General features: G+C 42.2%; 1 protein-coding gene across 5 annotated transcripts in view; it reads left to right on the forward strand.

Moving 5' to 3' along the window:
• The window catches only part of LOC129718389 (corticotropin-releasing factor-binding protein), a 70,791-nt gene that overhangs the window by 41,504 nt on the left and 9,667 nt on the right, over positions 1-19,620 (forward strand). For all 5 annotated transcript variants that reach the window (XM_055669148.1, XM_055669147.1, XM_055669149.1 and 2 more), the window contains exons 3-5: positions 12,815-12,881; positions 14,718-15,158; positions 15,225-15,376. In XM_055669148.1, coding sequence (XP_055525123.1) covers positions 12,815-12,881; positions 14,718-15,158; positions 15,225-15,376 — 660 coding nt within the window. The remainder of the gene's footprint in view (positions 1-12,814; positions 12,882-14,717; positions 15,159-15,224; positions 15,377-19,620) is intronic.

The raw sequence follows: 19,620 nt of genomic DNA on the forward strand, positions 1-19,620 counted from the left end.
AGAAAATAGATCGAATTTGGGGATGATACTTCTGCAATTCCACTGTAATACAGTGATAAAATTCCTAACCTCTTTCGCCGTATTAGTCATCGAAAGTTATGATAGCTGAAATGAGGGGCCAAGTTGCTGCTAGTTGCATCAAAAAGGTTTTCACTGTAGGAAGAAGGGCAAGAAGAATATTTTGTAGGGGATCTGGTATGTTGAATGTTTTAAATATCCAGTCCACAATATCAGAAAATTTTATGAACCCTGTTTCTTTTTTATCTTCTGATCGAGAAATGGGTGCACGAGGGGTTTTTGGTGCCCCAGGAAGCGGTGGGTACTCCTGGTTTGATTTAAAATTAAAACCGGGAGGTACTTGCTTCGGTTTTTCTTCACCGCTTCCTTTTTGTGTTGGCTTATTGGTCATTCCGCTAGGGGTTATCTTGCGACCTTTGCGAGAAAGATTAGGAGAGTTGACCATTCTCCTCTTGCTAGATCCTTCTGGCATGGCATAAGAACACCCTTCGACGGGATCGTCAGATGTACCCTCATCGGTTGGCAAAAAGGAAAAGATGTTTCCTGTCGAGGGTGGCTCAGCACATTTCAGCATTTCTGCGAAAGAGCGCTTTGATCGTTCCTTGAGGGAACGCTTTATTTTTTCCTCACGCTGTTTGTACGCGGGACACGCCGAAAGGTCATGCCGAGTTCCCTCGCAGTAAAGACACTTTTCAGTATCCTCACTGCAAAAGGTCTCAGCATGATTACCTCCGCACTTGCTGCAGCGTGCCTTGTTGCAGCAGTAGGTGGCTGTATGACCTAACTGCTTGCAGTTTTGGCAATGCATGACCCGCGGTACGAACAGGCGCACAGGCAGACGAACCCTGTCCAAAGAGATGTAGTTCGGCAGTGCGGATCCGGCGAATGTTACACGGAAGGAATCCGAAGGGAAGAATTTCTTCTTCCCTTCTTCGATGGATACTGAATGCAATTGCTTGACATCCAGTATCTTTACATCTTGAATCAGGGGGTTCTTGAAGCAGCCAACCCCGTGACGCAAAATGTCATCGACCGTGAGGCTTCCTTCGGTAACCACACCGTCGATCTCCACGTCCTTGGCAGGGATGTACACGCGGTACTCACTCGTGAAGAGCTTGTAGCTAGCAATTGCGTTTGCTTGCTTCAAGCTACTCACAACAACTCGCAGTTTGTTCGGTCTAACCTTTGTAATTTCGGTTACGTCCGAAAACTGTTTTGCCAGGTCCTTGCCGATTTGAATTATATTTAGAGGCTTCTTTATGGGCCTGAAGTAAACTACGAACGGACCTTTCGAAGCATCTGGGTAAGCTTTCACCCGTGTTGCCGGTACCCTTGGTACGGGGCTAGGTAGCGGGGAAGGTAGAGGGGAATTGATGGGGGAGATCTCAATCTCTTCCCCAGTTGTTTCCACATCCAGGAATAGTTGCACCTGCATGTCGTCCATTTTGCGGGAGCGTTACGCTCTACCGCACACAAACGATTAATATTCGAATGTGGGGGAGGGGTCAAGTAGTTGCTATTAAATTTTAAAAACAATTTTTCAAACTACAATGGATCAAAATAAAAAAAAGGCAGTAATACTAATACTAATAACAATAGTAATAATAATAATAATAATAATAATAATAATAATAATAATAATAATAATAATAATAATAATAATAATAATAATAATAATAATAATAATAATAATAATAATAATAATAATAATAATAATAATAATAATAATAATAATAATAATAATAATAGTAATAATAATTATAATAATAACAATAATAATAATACTATTAATAATAATGATAAAAATTCTAAAGTGAATACTTCACCGAACGTCTAAGTCACGACCTCACGGCTGATAGTAGGATTAATCGAGCGTCTCCGCAGAACAAACAATGGCGATCCAGCTTCGTGTTGTGACACAGTGGCCGTATCCTACACGCGACCTTGTAGATGCCACTTGTAGTTAACTTTCACTCGCTCGATCGTATGGTGGTCCGTGCTGCTAGCGGGGTAACAGCGGTGCGGGAGAATTATTCTTGCTGATATATCAGCTGCGTATCGGATCACTGGCGGGGTAGCCTGCCCCTACCAGTGTGCAGAAGATGTTTCTGCCGATAAACTACCGGCTATTGTTATCGCGCAGCACAAGAACTAATCGACAAAAAAAACATCCGTACGATAACTCGTGTATTGTTATTTTGCAAACTCAAACGGAGATGAACAATTTGCGTCTAATCGAGACGAAAGCAAAACAACGAATGACAGCGCAGTTATGGGGAAGGTATGTTTACATAGTGGTGAAAATTTCCTCAAATTCGAGTCAGTGGATCAAAAGTTTACGACGATGGAACGTGAGAAAATTTTACACACTTACGTTGAAATACTGGCGTGGTCAGGTGCAAAAATTGTGAAGTACCTCAAATTCCCCAAATCAACCGTAAACAGCGCGCTGAAACGATTCAATAAAACTCTAACGTTGGATCACGCTGATCACAGCAACCGCAGAAGTGGAACGACTGACAAGCGGTTACGATAAAAAGTTCCGGAACAGTTTGGACGAACCCTGGGATCACCCTGAGCGATTTGGCTATGAAGTTTTCGGTACCGTTGAATCTGTCGCCGTGAAGGCCTGCGGTCGTTCCACGCCAGCAAGCACCCCAACAGTACCCTCAAGCAGAATCGCGTGACAAAAAGCCGCGCTTGACGATAAACATAAGAGCCAGTTGAAGAAAAGTGGTAGAACGATAAAAAACAGCTGATTTACATAGATGGTTGAAGAAAATGGCGGATCGAGTTGACAGTTCCACTGTGCAGAAAATGATGGGCGGTATAATACGAAAGGTGCGTGAATTCATCCGAAACTCAGACCAATATTTTTTCTGTGTATTTACTTTGAAGGTCAATAAATTTGCCGCAGAATGATATCTCATAATTTTTTCTATGTGTTTTTTCAAGAGTCTCATTTTGTTCGGCGGGTTTCTTAATTCAGTCGTCCGCTCCGGGTCAGACACTGTCGTGAGTCGACCCTAACCTAGGAAACAGACGCTCAGAATAGCTAAGCTTTCTCCGAGGAGGTCAGCCCCATTTTCCTGCCCTGTCATTTAGCCATTTACCAACTATGGATGGATATAAAAAAAGATAACGCGGCCAAATATCGAGCTTTGGCGATATGCGCTGTTATGGATCAAATCTCCTTCAGAAACACCGCGGATGCAATGTGGCCACACATCAAATGATACAGTCGATCGGAACCAGCTATGGCACGAATACGGTTTGCCTTGGATCGTGCGATGGATTGAGACAATGAAATGGACTATCCTGCACGTTGTTTACACTTGAGGGTCCGACAAGCGGGCATTGAGACGAGATGCTCAGTTTCTAGCATAGGTAGTCAACTTATAGGCTTCGCAGATTACTTCGATGTTATTGAAAGAAAATTTGCGCCGACAAAAGCAATCTACGCCAGGCTATAAGTGGAGGCTAAGAGAGTTGGACTAGAAATCAATGCGTCGTAACCAAGTATATAAGGCTCGAAAGAAATCAACATTCGCCATCCTCGAATGGTGATCATGGAAGGTGATGAACTTAATGTGGTGAATGAGTTCATATAGTTGGTATTCGTGGTACCTTCGACAGTTATACAAGCAAGAAGATCCAACGACGTATTCACGCTGGAAATCTGACCTATTTAGCCCTTCGCAGGACGTTTCAATCCAGGACTATACTCCACCATACAAAACTGACGATGTACATTACCAAACCCGTAGTTCTCTATGGCCTCGAAACCGTGACACTGTTATACCACTATCCTCAGTGCGTCTTATGTCGTTTTCGTTTTTGCGGTGTAGCTACCCCGCGGACTACACTTTGTCCTATCACTGTTTTTTTTTACATTTTCCGGACTATCTCGGACTATCCTTTTACTGTCCCGGACAGTCAGCGCAAGAAACAGAGCGCAATTTTGAAGACACCAACACATTCACACGTATGTGTCAAAATCAAAAACAAAATGTGTCAAAATCGGTTTGCTTTGATTATCGTTCTTCGCGTGTCAAACATCAGGCTGAATTTTATTTATTTTATCTTGTTATTTTGTCATTTTTCAGTAAATTAGCAAATTTTTCGTACAGTAGCACAAATGCGATAAAAGACAATGGCGATAATGACCAAAACAAAAGTGACAGTTACCTCTGGTATTACGCACACCATTGCAACTGCTCGGAAAGTGTTTTTTTTTTCAGCTGCAAAGCGTAGTCCGGGACGGGATAGTCCTGCCGTAAAAACGAATTCGACATTAGTTTGTGTAATATGCCGGCATAAGTTGTGTTGAGGTTGTCTACGTCCCAAGTATGATGACAGTTCTTAAAGGTATGCTATTCACGTCGATGCATTAGTATTAGTGATCGTTATGAACTTTTTCCAATTTTGTATGAAATTTGAAATTTGAAAAATTTGATTTTGCATTTTAAACTAAACTTATAAAACATACTTTCCTAAAAAGTTATAGAAATGATGTTGAAACATGTTTTATTTGTGGGGAATACATAAACATGCTGCGGTTTAGGTAAAAAATGCTGTTTTTCATCAATTTGCCGGTAACCTTCTTGCACTTTTCGTTTTTTTCTTGTACTCTAAGGCCGTGAGACGACAAAGTGACGTAAGTGCCACTTTCTCGAATATGAGTTTTTGATGCCAATTTGTTCATTATTCGAAGACCTTTCTTTTGGTATCTTCCTTTTCGTTGTTACTTATTTGTACGTGGCATAAAATCAAAAAAACAAAGTGACGTTGGCACACATTTCCATACAAAAGTGACGAAGAATTCTTTCGTTTTTGGGCCGTACTGAAAAACTGATCACTTGGATCTACGTCACAATGTCATCTCACGGCAGTCTAATAGCGCTTCTAAATAGAGTCGCTTATGTTTCATACAGTAACAAAAGTCATGAGCTATGACAATGACTAAGATTATGCTCCAACTATTAGAAATATAGCATTTTTATATATTTTATTTCGACATATTGTCGCAATTTTTCACACTAAATCTAAATTAATATCAATTTCTAGTGTGTTTCAACTGGAGATTCACTCTCCAATAAAAAAAATCAGATATAAAACAACATAAAACGAGAAATTTCCAAAATTGTTCTGATTTCCATACAAAACGCGAAATTTTTCATAACGAGATTTGTTTGTGTGCGTGGATAGACAAAAATGTAGCATACCTTGTAGAACTGTCATCATACTTGGGTCTACGTCAACCCTTCTGTTTACTGTGTTGGGGGTACAATAAATATGACACATCTCTAAGAATGGGAGATTTTAAGAGCTTGTGGCTCTGTCTACTATGCGTGTCTTGTCAAAATTAAATCTGTGTTGAGTGTTGATGCAATGTTCGATCAGTGCCGTCTTTTCGCTCAGTTCTCTCAACTGGTGATTGTGTGTGTCTGTGTCAGTGATGGCTTCCAATTTATTGCTCAGTTTATTTACATGGGATTTATTTCCTGATAGTTTTGTTTTTAATTTGTTGGTAGTCATTCCAATGTAACTGTTTTTACAGTCATTGCAAATGATTTGATAGATTATGTTGCAGCTGTCCAATTTGTTTGTGGGGTCTTTAACATAGCTGTGGAACTTGCTTACAGTAGAATTAAGTCTAGTGGCAATGGTCAAGTTTGGAAATTCGCGTCTGAAGGTTTTGATTAGTCGATCGGTGAGCTTAGGAATGTATAGTGGTGATCGGTAAATGGTTTCGTTCTGGTGGTGATCCGGTGTTGCTGCTGTTGGTTCACTATTAGTTTGAAGCTGAGGAGTTGCGATGCTGTTGTTTGTTGGTTGTGACTGGGCGACAGGTGTTGATGATACGGTTAGCACTGGGGTATAAGTTGTTGGGTCCGAAGTGTGAATTATCTGCGTTGATTGAGGTACGGAGTGTTTTTTATCATATTGGTTGATAAGTCTGGACACTAAGGTGCTCGGGTAGCAGTTGGACGTAAGGTGTTGGCGAATAATGCTGTTGGTGTCGATATTGTCGTGTGTGGTTAACGAGTTCACTCGATGAATGAAATCGTTGGCAACGTTTATTTTGTGTTTATATTGATGAAAAGAATAAAAATTGAGCATTCTTCCCGAGGCAATGGGCTTGCAGTACCATTCAGATGTGAGAGATTGGTTATCGTTGCGAATGACGTCATATCCAGAAAAGGTAGTTTTCTCTCTTGTTCGGTTTCTATGGTGAACTGTAAGCGTTGGTCTTGACGATTAAACACTTCTAGCACTGTTTCAGTCTGATCTTTGGGTATTACAAGCAACAGGTCGTCCACATATTTTCGTAAAAAGGGTATATCGAAAGGTAGTTCGGCGAGAGCTCTTTCTATGATATCTTCTAGCACTATGTCTGCTAGAATTGGGGACAGGGGGCTGACCATTGGGGTTCCGTATGTTTGAAAGTAAAACTTGTTATCGTACCTGAAGTAACTGGCACCCATGCAAAATTCAACAATTTCCAAAAATGAAATGACTACCAACAAATTAAAAACAAGACTATCAGGACATAAATTCCATGTAAATAAACTGGCCAATATATTGGAAGCCATCACTGACACAGACACACACAATCACCAGTTGAGAGAACTGAGCGAAAAGACGGCACTGATCGAACATTGCATCAACACTCAACACAGATTTAATTTTGACAAGCCACGCATAGTAGACAGAGCCACAAGCTCTAAAAATCTCCCATTCTTAGAGATGTGTCATATTTATTGTACCCCCAACACAGTAAACAGAAGGGTTGACGTAGAAAACCTCAACACAACTTATGCCGGCATATTACACAAACTGAGACGCACTGAGGACAGTGGTATAACAGATAGCTCAGTAGAACTAGAATAACCATAATACGGATTAGATTGAAAGCTCACCATTTTACCCTCCACTTTGTGTACTATATGTAAGAAGTTTGAAATCTATTTGACCAGTTCCTGTGTAACCAATTATGTTTGTGATTCTATTTATTAAAATGTTTAGTGAATGTTATTGATACTGACGAAGAAAAATTATGACCACTTGTTTAGGGAACAAACCACTTGACCTAGTTCGACCAAAATTATTGTAAGTTTGTATCCAAATTATGTTCAACGTTAATAATCTCTCAAATAAAATCCCCCAAATCAGTTTCCCTCGAAAAAGGCGCAAACCAAGCGTCGAAACGTCGGGACGAATTGAAATAGAGTCGTTCTTAATTAGGATTTTTGACTGCTAAGCCGTAATCACCACATATTAAAAATCTACAGTCGACCTCTGAACGAACGGTAAAGACTTGTTTAAAAAATTGGTACACACTGATTAGGTTGTAATTTTTGAACGAATGATTGAAAATCGATCAAATTTTGGCTGAAATTAGACGGAATGGTATCAAATATAAGACCCGTCAAAAGATCATGTGCACCGACGTGGAAAATTTAACTCGGTACCACAGATAAAACGGGAAAACACCTGAAAATCAATCATTCGACGATGTCCCGAGTCGTGGAGTCATTCAGAAGACCCAGACGACTCTGCGTCGGTCTGGCAGCGGTAGAAAACCGAAGACTACTGATCTGGTGAAAAGTTTTGAGTCTCGGCCAAATCTCTCGATCGTAGCGAGGTGCGGGCGTGCGGTTATGAAGAAGATATTCTATGAAGCAATGATGTAGAAATTCAACCATAATGTAGTAGTTTCTGAAAGATTGGAGAAAATCAGACTTAGGACGGGGGTAGGTTACACCGCCCGATTACTGATCAAACTGTCTCGGGCATGTTACGCCACCCTATCTAAAGATCGCCAGCGTAGAAAAGGTAGACCACAAGTATACTGGTGGACGTGCAAGATGGAGGATGCTGATGACTAAGAAGAAGAGTGCGTTGGTTCCTGCAGAACGGTCACCAATGATGCTGGAGCTGACGTCGTCTCCTTCATCTGACGTTCCTGAATTTCGGATACAGACTAAAGCGTTAATGACGTTAATCATGTGGAGTGAGGGTTTCATCGTGATTGCCAAATCCCGATAAGTTGGGTTAGGCACCGGAACTCGATAGAGTTCTGAAACCGCTGGCATGAAAAATTGGCCCCCGAACTGCTCCGAGTAGTTATGCAGAGTTGCCTCTTACCGGAAAGGTTGAGGATAGTTTTATTTTAAAGGCTGGGAAACCGACAGGAGACTTACGGGCATATAGACTTGTCTATCTTCTAACTACATATTACGGACAAGGCGCCTGAAATTACTGATCCTCAACAGACTAGCGAGGTACACAGATGGGGTAAAAGGACTGACAACTAACCAGTTCAGCATTCGGTTCAAGGGAAATGCTATCCTCATCGTCACCAAGGTAGCACTTCAACGCACTTGCGTGTCTCCATAGTACACGCGCGTCGGAGTCTGCATTTGCTCGTGCCCCCGTACAAGATTCTAGAAAGTTACTTTTAGAAAAGAGTGCTAGTTTACAATACTGAAGAGAGTAAGAAATGCGTCCTAATAATCGCAACAATACCGCAATGTTTCATCCTGGGTTCGGTGTTGTAAATTGTCATGTATGAAACTGTAATGTTTTGTCGACCGAGAAAGTTGAGTTGACGGCCACGCATTTTACATACGTGTTCTACGATTAGTGACACTCCAAGAAGCTGGTATTGGCGCATCATAAGATGGACGCCATAGTTGGGAATAATCGCAAAAATCTTTCTAAGAGGGCCTCAACGGTTGTTGCGGCATTATCTCGTATGATGTCTAACAGCTCAGCAGTGAATGGCAGCAAAAGGAAACTTATAAGCAGTGGAATCGTCAATACTCAGGTAAGCTGGCGTGTTCCAAAACGCAAGTTACTAATAGTTTTCCTGGTGCCTATTAGCATCGCTATCAACGAGGACATGGAGTGCGTTGATCTACGTAGTGTAAATGGTATTTGAAATATGGAGAGGTTAGCTTCTACTTGGTACAAATTCTATCAGGCCAGTGTTGGTCGGATACTACTCTGGACAATTTAGTTTGGAGGATATGTGAGACTCGGACATCCGTAGGGAGGTTTGACAACAAGGCGGGTTGACCACCGACATGTCGGTGAAAGCCAACTGCCCGTCTCCGGGTAGTAGTTAAGAGCCGTAAAAGAAGGTGCACCCAATACAAAAACCCCTCTCGGAAGTAATACCGTACGGATGTTCATGGGCTCTCTTTTCAGGTGTCTGGTCACTGATTGATTTCCCTACCATTTAAAAACATAAACGGCTGGATAATGCGTACCATCGGTGCCAAGTGCACCTACAGGAATAAAATAGACCTCACACGTGGTCCTTAGCCTCTTATCCAGTCACTCCTATCCCTACCTCTACGCGGTGCCAGCTGGGATACGAGCAACCAAGGGAACTTGGTCGTATGCTGATAGGGAAGAAGAAGTCTTTTGAGTTTCCGAGCGTCTGTCCTCCATGTTAGGAGCGGCTCAAAACGGCGTCTGTACTCCAGGTTAGGCGGCCGTTTACCGTCCTCGTGCCAACGTGGGACTCTAAACAGTGTTGTGTCCTCCGGCGAGATAGGGGGTTGGTGCGCAGGCCTCAAAAGCCGCCACCGTAAAGCACTCACAAGTAATGAACGAGAAACAAAGAAATTCGGACTGGAACAATCGGCACAGACCCATGCGACGAAAACGGACTAACGATTGGAAACTCGGGACGTGGAACTGCCGATCTCTCAATTTTCAAGGGAGCACTCGAGTGCTCTCCGAAGTATTTAAATCCCGCAGGTTCGACGTCGTAGCGCTGCAGAAGGTGGGCTGGAAAGGCTCAGTGGTACGTACGTTCCGGGATAATCATGCCATCTACCAGAGCTGCGGCAACACACATGAGCTGGGGACAGCTTTTATAGTTATGGGCGAGATACGGAAACGGGTGATTGGGTGGTGGCCAATCAGCCCTTGAATGGTGATAAACATCATAAACGTGCACAGCCCTCACCTCGGAAGTACCGAAGACGACAAGGATGAATTTTACGCGCAGTTGGAGCGTGAGTACGACCACTGCCCAAAACATGAGATCAAGATCGTCATCGGGAATTTCAACCCGGGTCGGCCCGGAGGAGGAATCAAACCGTTTATTAGAGGGTTCAGCGCGCACCAGCGGACCAACGAGATGGGCCTAAGGCTCATCGACTCTGCCGCCTCCAAGAACATGGCCGTGCGTAGTACCTGCTTCCAGCACAACCACCTACACAAGTACATCTGGAGGTCACCAAATCAGACGGAAACACAAATCGACCACGTTCTGATTGATTGTCGGCACTTCTCAGACAACATCGACGTTAGATCATATAGGAGCGCTAACGTTGACTCGGACCACTACCTGGTGATGGTTAAGGTGCGCCCAAAACTCTCCCTCGTTAACAACATTTGGTCGACGCCCGCTCTGGTTAGATCTCGCGCGACTGAAGCAACCTAACGTCGCAGAAAACTACGCGTATTCGCTCGAAGCTGCGCTGCCGGAAGAGGGCCAGCAGGAGGAAGGTCCTCTCGAGGACTGTTGGAAAACAATTAAAACAGCCATCAACAGCGTAGCGGAGAACGTCATCGGGTATGTGGAACGAACCCAACGGAAGGAGTGGTTCGACGACGAATGTAGAAGGGTGATTGATGAGAAGTATGCTGCGCGGGCGGCTAAGATGCGCAGTGCCACTCGTCAGAATGTGAAAAGACGCCGACAGAAATTTTCCGGGAGAAGAAGCGCCGCCTGGAGGACAAGGAGTTTGCAGAGCTGGAACAGCTGCATCATTCTCAGGAAACGCAAAAGTACTACCAGAAACTCCACGCATCCCGCAGAGGCTTTGTGCCGCGAGCCGAAATGTGCCGGAATAAAGGTGGTAGTATTCTTACGAACGATCGTGAGGAGACCGAAAGGTGGAAGCAGCACTTTGACGAACACCTGAATGGCGCCCATGCAGGAGACCATGGCGGCGGGCAAAGCTATCCCGCCGGTGCGACAAATGTAGAAGACGTGCCAGCCGCAACGATAGGCGCAGTTAAGGATGCCATCAAGCAGCTGAAAAACAATTAATCGGCTGGGAAGGATGGCCTCGGAGCGAAGCCTATTAAGATGGGCCCGGAGAAGTTGGCCAGCTGTTTGCACCGGCTGAATGCAAGAATTTGGAATACAGAACAGCTACCGGAGGAGTGGAAAGATGGGGTTATCTGCCCTATCTATAAAAAAGGCGACAAATTGGACTGTGGAAACTATCGTGCGATCACCGTCCTGAATGCCGTCTACAAAGTGCTTTCCCAAATCATTTTCCGCCGCCTCTCACTCATAGCCAACAGATTTGTGGGAATTTATCAGGCCGGCTTCGTGGAAGGACGGTCCACAACGGACCAAATCTTTACCATATGGCAGATCCTTCAGAAATGACGTGAATACAGAATCCCCACACACCACCTATTCATCGACTTTAAAGCCGCGTATGACACTATCAACCGAAAAGAGCTATGGAAGGTCATGGACGAAAACGGCTTTCCGGGGAAGCTGATTAGACTAATAAAGGCTACGGTGGATGGGACGCAGTGTTGTGTGCGGATTTCGGGTGGATTGCTGGGTCCATTCGAATCCTGTAGGGGGCTTCGACAGGGTGATGGTCTCTCCTACCTTTTATTCAACATTGCGCTACAGGGTGTAATGAATCGAGCGGACATAAACACCCGGGGTAAGATTTTCAACAAATCCAGTCAATTCGTTTACTTTGCTGATGATATGGACATTGTTGGCAGAACAAGTGCGGCGGTGGCAGAACAGTACACCAGATTAGAACGCGAAGCAGCGAGGATTGGGTTGCAGATAAATACGTCTAAAACGAAGTATATGCTAGCCGGCAGAGCTGAAGCCGACCGACAATGCCTGGGCATTAGCATTACGATCGACGGCGATGAGTTCGAGGTAGTCGATGAGTGGTCTAACAACAATGCTCGAAGAACACCTGCGAATGCTCGGAGTTTTCGAACGACGAGTACTAAGGATGATCTTTGGTGGCGTGCAGTAGAACGGAATATGGAGGCGAAGAATGAACCATGAGCTCGTGCAACTCTACGGTGAACCCAGTATTCAGAAGATGGCCAAAGCTGGACGGATACGCTGGGCAGGGCATGTTGCAAGAATGCCGGACAACTACCCTGCGAAGATGGTGTTTGCCTCGAATCCGGTAGGCAGAAGACGACCAGGGGCGCAGCGGGCCAGATGGGTAGACCAGGTGGAGCTAGATCTGGCAGAGAGTACACGGTGTCCCAGGGATTGAAAAGCGTCAGCCAATAACCGAGTGATTTGGAGAAACTTTGTAAATCAGGCCATGCCATTATGACGAAATGCCAAATGAATAAAAATAAATAATTAAAAAATATACTTTGCTGGTAGGATTTCACGTAATTGAAAGAACTTGTATGTCATAAAAATATTGCTTAGGGACTAAGAAATATTTACTAAAATTAACGCGCATAAGAAATAGAAAAATTTTGAAAAGAATATCGATATTGTTGGTTTTATCCGACTTTGGGCCACTGTGCATACGCGTCTGTAGAGTTTTGTTTTGATTTACGAGCTACAAGTTGTGTAGTAAGAAGGGAAGCCAGCTGCAATTCCAAGAACATATTATTGATAAGAAAACTGTCCCCACCAATGGTTCCAGATGACAAATTTAGTACATATGCCCCATAGGGAGTCCAAGCTAGTGACAGACGCTAACCATATCTTCACTTTCCCTCTCTCTGTTTTCCTCTTTCTCATTTCCCGCAGGCCTGGCAAACGGTACGGAATCCGTTCGAGTTCATCAAGCCCCCGGAGAAGATACACCCAGTGACAGGTGAGAATTGATGGCCATTGAGATGATGGTTGTTAACTGTGGCAGCGCTGCTGTGGAGTGATCGTTTGGCTCTGGCTGCTCGGACTATGGGGAGCTAGGGGAGGGAAAAACAACTTGGCACATCAAAGTGGTCGGTCAGTTTGGAGGACCACCGCTGGCTGGCTGGCGGCATCTAAAAAGACAAAAACCGTATCCAATTTCACAAGGAACCGTTTAGGACTATTTTTAGCGCCCGAGACGCCCGTTGACTTTTCGCACTCGTTCGTAGTAAACGGTGAAGTCATGTGGAGCTCCAATTTCATTGCTTTTTTTACGTGGTCTCTCTTACGATGGCTGGCAGTATTTGGAGAGAAAGTTTACTAGTATAAAGTTCCTGCAGACATTAGAACTGTGTAATGTGATAACCTGCAGGTGGGCTGTCTCTTTATATCCGTGCAGATGATGTTATTTGAGCGATATATTAAACAACTCATTATCCAACTATTTTAATTAGGTAGCCAAACCCTTTATGACTGCATGTTGAACTTCGGTTGTTTGGCTAACTGGCTTCCGGCTTGTTTGAATGGAAACATTCATTTTGATAGCTCTCGGCTTGTCTGTATAATGCGTGGTTTATTCCACAGAGAATCTAAATAATGCAACTGTTGTTTTTGATGTGCCAACTGTCCAATTAGCATGTTAAACGCATAAGGGAATGAAAATTGTTCAACAAGTTAGTTATAGTGCCATAATTAATGTGTTTGAAATTTGATAAAAACCTTTTACAACTCAAGCGCAGATGAAACGTGATTTTTATCTGGTCTTTCTTAGGCTCGAGACCAAAACCAAAATTTTTGGAAAGTTTTTTTTGGCCAAAAGAAAAACCGCGGTGTGGGAGTGTGAATTGAATTACAAATAAATACAAAATAATATCCGAATCGTTGGAGTGCTTTTCACCTTTTCCACGGTTGAATCGCTTAACAAGCGGAGAGCGAAGAATTAACAAGTCAACTGATAACCTACCCCGTGTGACTAAACTTTTTCCATGGGAAAAATAATTTTGCTAACTGTTGCGTATAAGCTTGACGGACAGGTGTCACCCTTCGAGTTGAGAAGGTGTAATTGAAGTGCAACAAGGATATCGCTCACCCCCGCGACTGTTGGTTAAATTTTATTACTCCTGTGAAAGAGTTTTCATGTTAAGCTCAAGATTATAACGTTTGGGAAAGGTTTCTTACCTTCAAAAGTGTCCCAATAATTTCGCTTCATTGCAACGCTATTGTTGTACTAAGCTGTCATCGATGGAAAAATGAAAATAATATCTTCAACTTGACTTCAAGGGGGTGAAAAGTAAAACCCGTGACAAAAACTTTTTCGAAACACTTCTCCTTCCCCAAAACAAACTCCTTGCAGGTCAGCACCAGCTTCATGTAATTCATAACAGTTAGCGTCGGCTCGTTGTAAAGTGTCACAGAATCTAAATGTTAATGTCATTTTCGTCGGGCTAATCTCTCACGCTAAGATGTCGACAAGACAACTTGACGTGACGGCTAGGCCACTTGAAGCTGCCAGATGCACACCGGCACTATGCATAGAATTGCTAAATTTGATTTGAATACATTTCACTGCGATGAAGAATGAAGGTTGATTACAATATCCGTTCTGCGTTTGACCTAAAAGTCTCCGGATGAAGAGAGTTTGGGGGAGCAACAAATGTTGCGTACAGCCAACTAACGAATTTCATTTTGATTTATATATCATAAGGTAGAGCAGAATTATTCAGATTTATCAGAATCCTAAATCTAAAATGAAGAGGATAATAAAATTTACATCCGGAATTTTCTCGGAATGTTTTAGATTGCATGCACGTCACTTCGGAGGAAGGAGAGTTCTTCTTTAAGAAAACAGCCCCAATCGTTGCAACCCCCAAACATGGACGGCTTATTGACATCCTCAGTGTGGCGCCGGTAATGGACGTGTGTGGACTGTATTTCGTGACCGATCCGGATAAGATTGTGGAGGTCAGCGTCAAACATGTCGATGTGAATTGCGATCTTGGTGGGCTAATGGCCTTCGTCGACGGGTGGGAGCTGAATGGAATGTACTTTCCCACGGAGCAAGATCATCCCAGAAGTATGGAGCAACGGGTTGAGGAGTTTTGCAACGATCCAAAACTATGGCCGTTCAAACCGGTACGGAAAGCCTTTCGGTCCAGTCAGAATGCTGCCTTGATGCAGTACCGGATACCGATCAGTGGTTCGTTCGTCGTTTCGGTTCGGTATATTCGTAATCCCGACCGTGAGTGACTGAATCTTGAAACTTTTTTAGTGATGTTTATTACTGTATAATGATTTTTTGTTTCAGCTTGCAATGTTATGGCGGAAGGAGTGGCTCCATTCTACACACTGGAGAACCATGGCAAACGTCGGAATTGCTCACTAACGGCAGTGTTCCCAGCGGTGATGTCCGTCGTAAGCGTGGATGTGGGAGAACGTAAGGATGGCGTCAGTTATGATGTAAGCTCCAATTTAATATCAAAATAGATTCTACTTAAATCTGATTTTCTATTTTCTGATTCACTGATAAGCAATTTGACAATCTCAGCGATTGTTAGCCTCAGTTGCCATTATTTTCTATTATGGACATTTTCAACCTTTAAGTATTTTTTGATTTTTGTATTTTTTGATTTTTGTATTTTTTTCTGGGTAACACCCTTTTAATGATCCAAAGTTCAGAATAAATTATTCTTTCTGGTCTTTAGAAACAATTTTTGGCGATTTCAAACAAAACTTGGGATCATCATGTCGATTGGCATTTTATGGTTTTTAGAACAATGTATCGGCTATCCCAACTTTAAATAGAAAAAAAACAACTTAAACACACATGTCCAGTAACATTCATGTTACTGTTGAAAATAAAATGATAGAATAAAATAAATCATGACGTCCAGTGAGGACATAAAAATCATAACATATGCAGTTGAATTAGCAGTTTTAGGTCCTTGAGAACGATGTTTTTGCCATTCTGAGCCTAAATGAAAATATTTTTTGATATTCTAAGCTTAATATTGATTTGTTTTTATGATTCGGGTCCATATTTATCCACCATTCTAAGCTTATTTGGGATCCTTTTCTTATTAGGGAACGGTTTTGCGCTCATTTAGAGCTCAATTTGGAAACATTTTCTATTTCGGCCTTTTCTGGCCCTTTGAAGGGGTTTCCAGCCATTCTGAGCTTAATTTGTGATCATTTTCTATTTGGGACTTATTTTGGCCTTTTGAAGGGTTTTCCAATCATTCTGAGCTTGATTTTGAATCATTTTCTATTTCGGCCTTTTCTGGTCTTTAGAAGGGGTTTTCGGTCATTCTGAGCTTATTCGGGATTTTATTCTGTTTCGGCCTTTCCTGGCCTTTTAAAGGGGTTTTCAGCCATTCTGAGCTTAATTGGTGATCATTTTATATTTCCGCCCTTTTTTGCCTTTTGAAGGGTTTTTCAGCCATTCTTAGCTTGATTTGGGATCATTTCCTATTTCGGCCTTTTTTGGTCTTTAGAAGGGTTTTTCGGCCATTCTGAGCTTTTTTGGGATAATTTTCTACGTCGGCCTTTTCTGGCCTGTAGAAGAGTGCTTGGTCATTCTGAGCTTAATTTGGAATCATTTTCTACTTTGGCCTTTTCTGGCCTTTAGAAGGGGTTTTCAGCCAATCTGAGCTTGATTTGGGATCATTTTCTATTTCGGCCTTTTCTGGTCTTTAGAAGGGGTTTTCGGCCATTCTGAGCTTATTTGGGATAATTTTATATTTCGGCCTTTTTTGACCATTTGATGGGTTTTTCAGCCATTCTGAGCTTGATTTGGGATCATTTTATATTTCGGCCTTTTCTGGTCTTTAGAAGAGTTTTTCGGCCATTCTGAGCTTGATTTGGATCATTTTCTATTTCGGCCTTTTCTGGCCTTTAAAGGGGCTTTCGGCATTCTAAGCTTAATTCAGGATCATTTTCTATTTCGGCCTTTTCTGTCTTCTGGAAGGGTTTTACGGTCATTATGAACTCCATTTCTATTTTGGCCTTTTCTGGTATTTCGAAGGGTTTTCTGGCCATTCTTAGCTTGATTCGGTATCATTTTCTATTTCGGCCTTTTCTGGCCTTTAGAAGGTTTTACGGTCATTCTGAGCTAAATTTGGGTTCATTTTCCATTTCGGCCTTTTCTGGCCTTTAAAAGGGGTTTTCGGCGATTCTTACCTGAATTCAGGATTATTCTAAGCTTATTTGGGATCTTTTCTGGTCTTTAAAGGGGTTTTTCGGCGATTCTAAGCTTGTTTCGGGATTTTTTTATTTAGGCCTTTTCTGGATTTCAGAAACGTGTTTCGGCTATTCTGAGCTCCATTCGGAATCAATTTCTATTTCGGAATTTTCTGGCCCAAAGAAGGGTTTTTCGGCGATTTTGAGCTTAATTCGGGACCATTATCTATTTTGGCCTTCTTGGCCCTTAGAAGGGGTTTTCAGTCTATCTGAGCTCAATTTGGGATTATTTTTGATTTCTGCCTTTTCTGGCGTTCTAAAAGGTTTTTCAGCCATTCTGAGCTTGATTTGGGACATTTTCTATTTCGGCCTTTTCTGGTCTTTAGAATGGTTTTTCGGCCATTCTGAGCTTAATTTGGAATCATTTTCTATTTCGGCCCTCCTGGTCTTTAGAAGGGTTTTTGGGCCATTCTGAGCTTAATTTAAGATCATTTTCTATTTCGGCCTTTTTTGGCTTTTTAAAGGGTTTTTCAGCCATTCTTAGCTTGATTTGGGATCATTTTCTGTTTCGGCCTTTTCTGGTCTTTAAATGGGTTTTTCGGCCATTCTGAGCTTATTTTGGATAATTTTCTATTTCGGCCTTTTCTGGCTTTTAGTAGAGCTTTTGGCCATTCTGAGCTTAATTTGGAATCATTTTCTATTTCGGCCTTTTCTGGTCTTAAGAAGGGTTTTTCGGCCATTCTGAGCTTATTTTGGCATCATTTTCTATTTCAACCTCTTCTGGTACCTAGAAAGGTTTTTCGGCCATTATTAGCTTATTTGGGATCATTTTCTATTTTGACCTTTTTCCGGCTATTCTATGTTTAATTTGGGATTATTTTCTATTTCGGCCTTTCGAAGGGTTTTTCGGCGATTTTAAGCTTCTATTTCGGCTTTTTGTGGCCTCTAGAAAGGTTTTTCGGTCATTCTGACCTTATTAGGGATCATTTTCTATTTCAGCCTTTTCTGGCCCTAAGAAGGGTTTTTGTGTGATTTGAGCTCAATTCGGGATCATTTTCTATTTTAGCTTTTTCTGGCCTTTGGAAGGGTGATTGGACCTTTTCCAGCCTTTGAAAAGATTTTGCGGTCATTCTGGGCTTGATTCCGGATCATTTTCTACGTTTGTAGATAATTATGAGTATAATTTAAAATCACCTTTCTCAGCAATTGAAGGCAACTCTTAGCCATTTTTTGGGATCGTAATTTGAGCATTTTTCTGGCATATAGAAATATATTATGTCAGTTTTGAGCATAACTTTCATTTTTAGAAACTTATTCTGATTTTTTACGATTTCGCAATCTATGTGTGGTTATATATTCCACTATTAAGCTGCCGCTATTCGCATAATAGTCCTATGTGAAAGTTGCGAGTCCTATGTAAATTTTGCGAAAATTGGTCCATTTTGGCATGTACTTTAAGAATAGCCATTAGAAAAGTAAGGTTAACGTATTGAAAACACATCCACTGCAGCCAGATTGCAGAAAGCCCTGTCTAAAGAACATTCCAACGGTTTAGGCAGATTGAGAAAAACTTACGGTACTTACACCACAGATTCTCAGGAAACACTGGAAATTATGATGGAAAATCACTTCCCAGGATCATATTCGGATACTAATGAAGTGCAGGATCAAACTGAAGAGCAGCTAAGCTCACATGCGACTTGGACTGAATCCCAGGAACTTGCCTGTTCTATATTCAGTAAATCGAAGGTTGAATGGGCAATAGACTCTTTCCAACCATACAAGTCTCCGGGAATGGATGGAAGTCAGCCAGTTATGCTCCAAAAGAGCAAGCAACTGCTTATTCCAATTATTACGGAGATGTGCAAGGTGAGCCTAATATTAAAATACATTCCATCTAGTTGGAGACAAACTAGAGTTATTTTCATACCAAAAGCCGGAAAACGAGATAGGACAATTCCGAAAGCGTTTAGGCCAATTAATTTAACTTCCATCTTTTTGAAAACTATGGAAAAATTAATTGACTACCATATTAAAACAGTATATATGAAATCCAATCCATTAGGCAAATTTCAATTTGCTTACAAAAACAACGTATCAACCACTGACGCGCTACATATGTTAGTGGGAAAAATCGAAAAATCCATCCATGCCAAGGAAATTTCCCTGGCAGCCTTGCTTGATATTGAAGGAGCATTTGATAATGCGGCTCACAACTCAATGAAAATGGCAATGGAAAGGCATGGCATAGACAGGAACACTATAAAGTGGATTCATGCCATGCTAATAACTCGCGAAATAACAGCTAAACTCGGTGGGACGTCCCTAACAAGAAAACGACGAAAGGATGCCCTCAAGGAGGGATATTATCTCCCCTGTTATGGTCATTAATCGTGACGATCTTCTTCGGAGCCTATCGGAAAACGGCTCCGAAGTGATAGGTTTTGCAGACGACGTAGTGATTTTAGTTAGAGGGAAGCACGACAGCGTTATTTCTGATAGAATGCAAACTGCACTCAATCTCA

This window comes from Wyeomyia smithii, chromosome 1 (assembly GCF_029784165.1).
Source record: "Wyeomyia smithii strain HCP4-BCI-WySm-NY-G18 chromosome 1, ASM2978416v1, whole genome shotgun sequence".
Lineage (NCBI taxonomy): Eukaryota > Metazoa > Arthropoda > Insecta > Diptera > Culicidae > Wyeomyia > Wyeomyia smithii.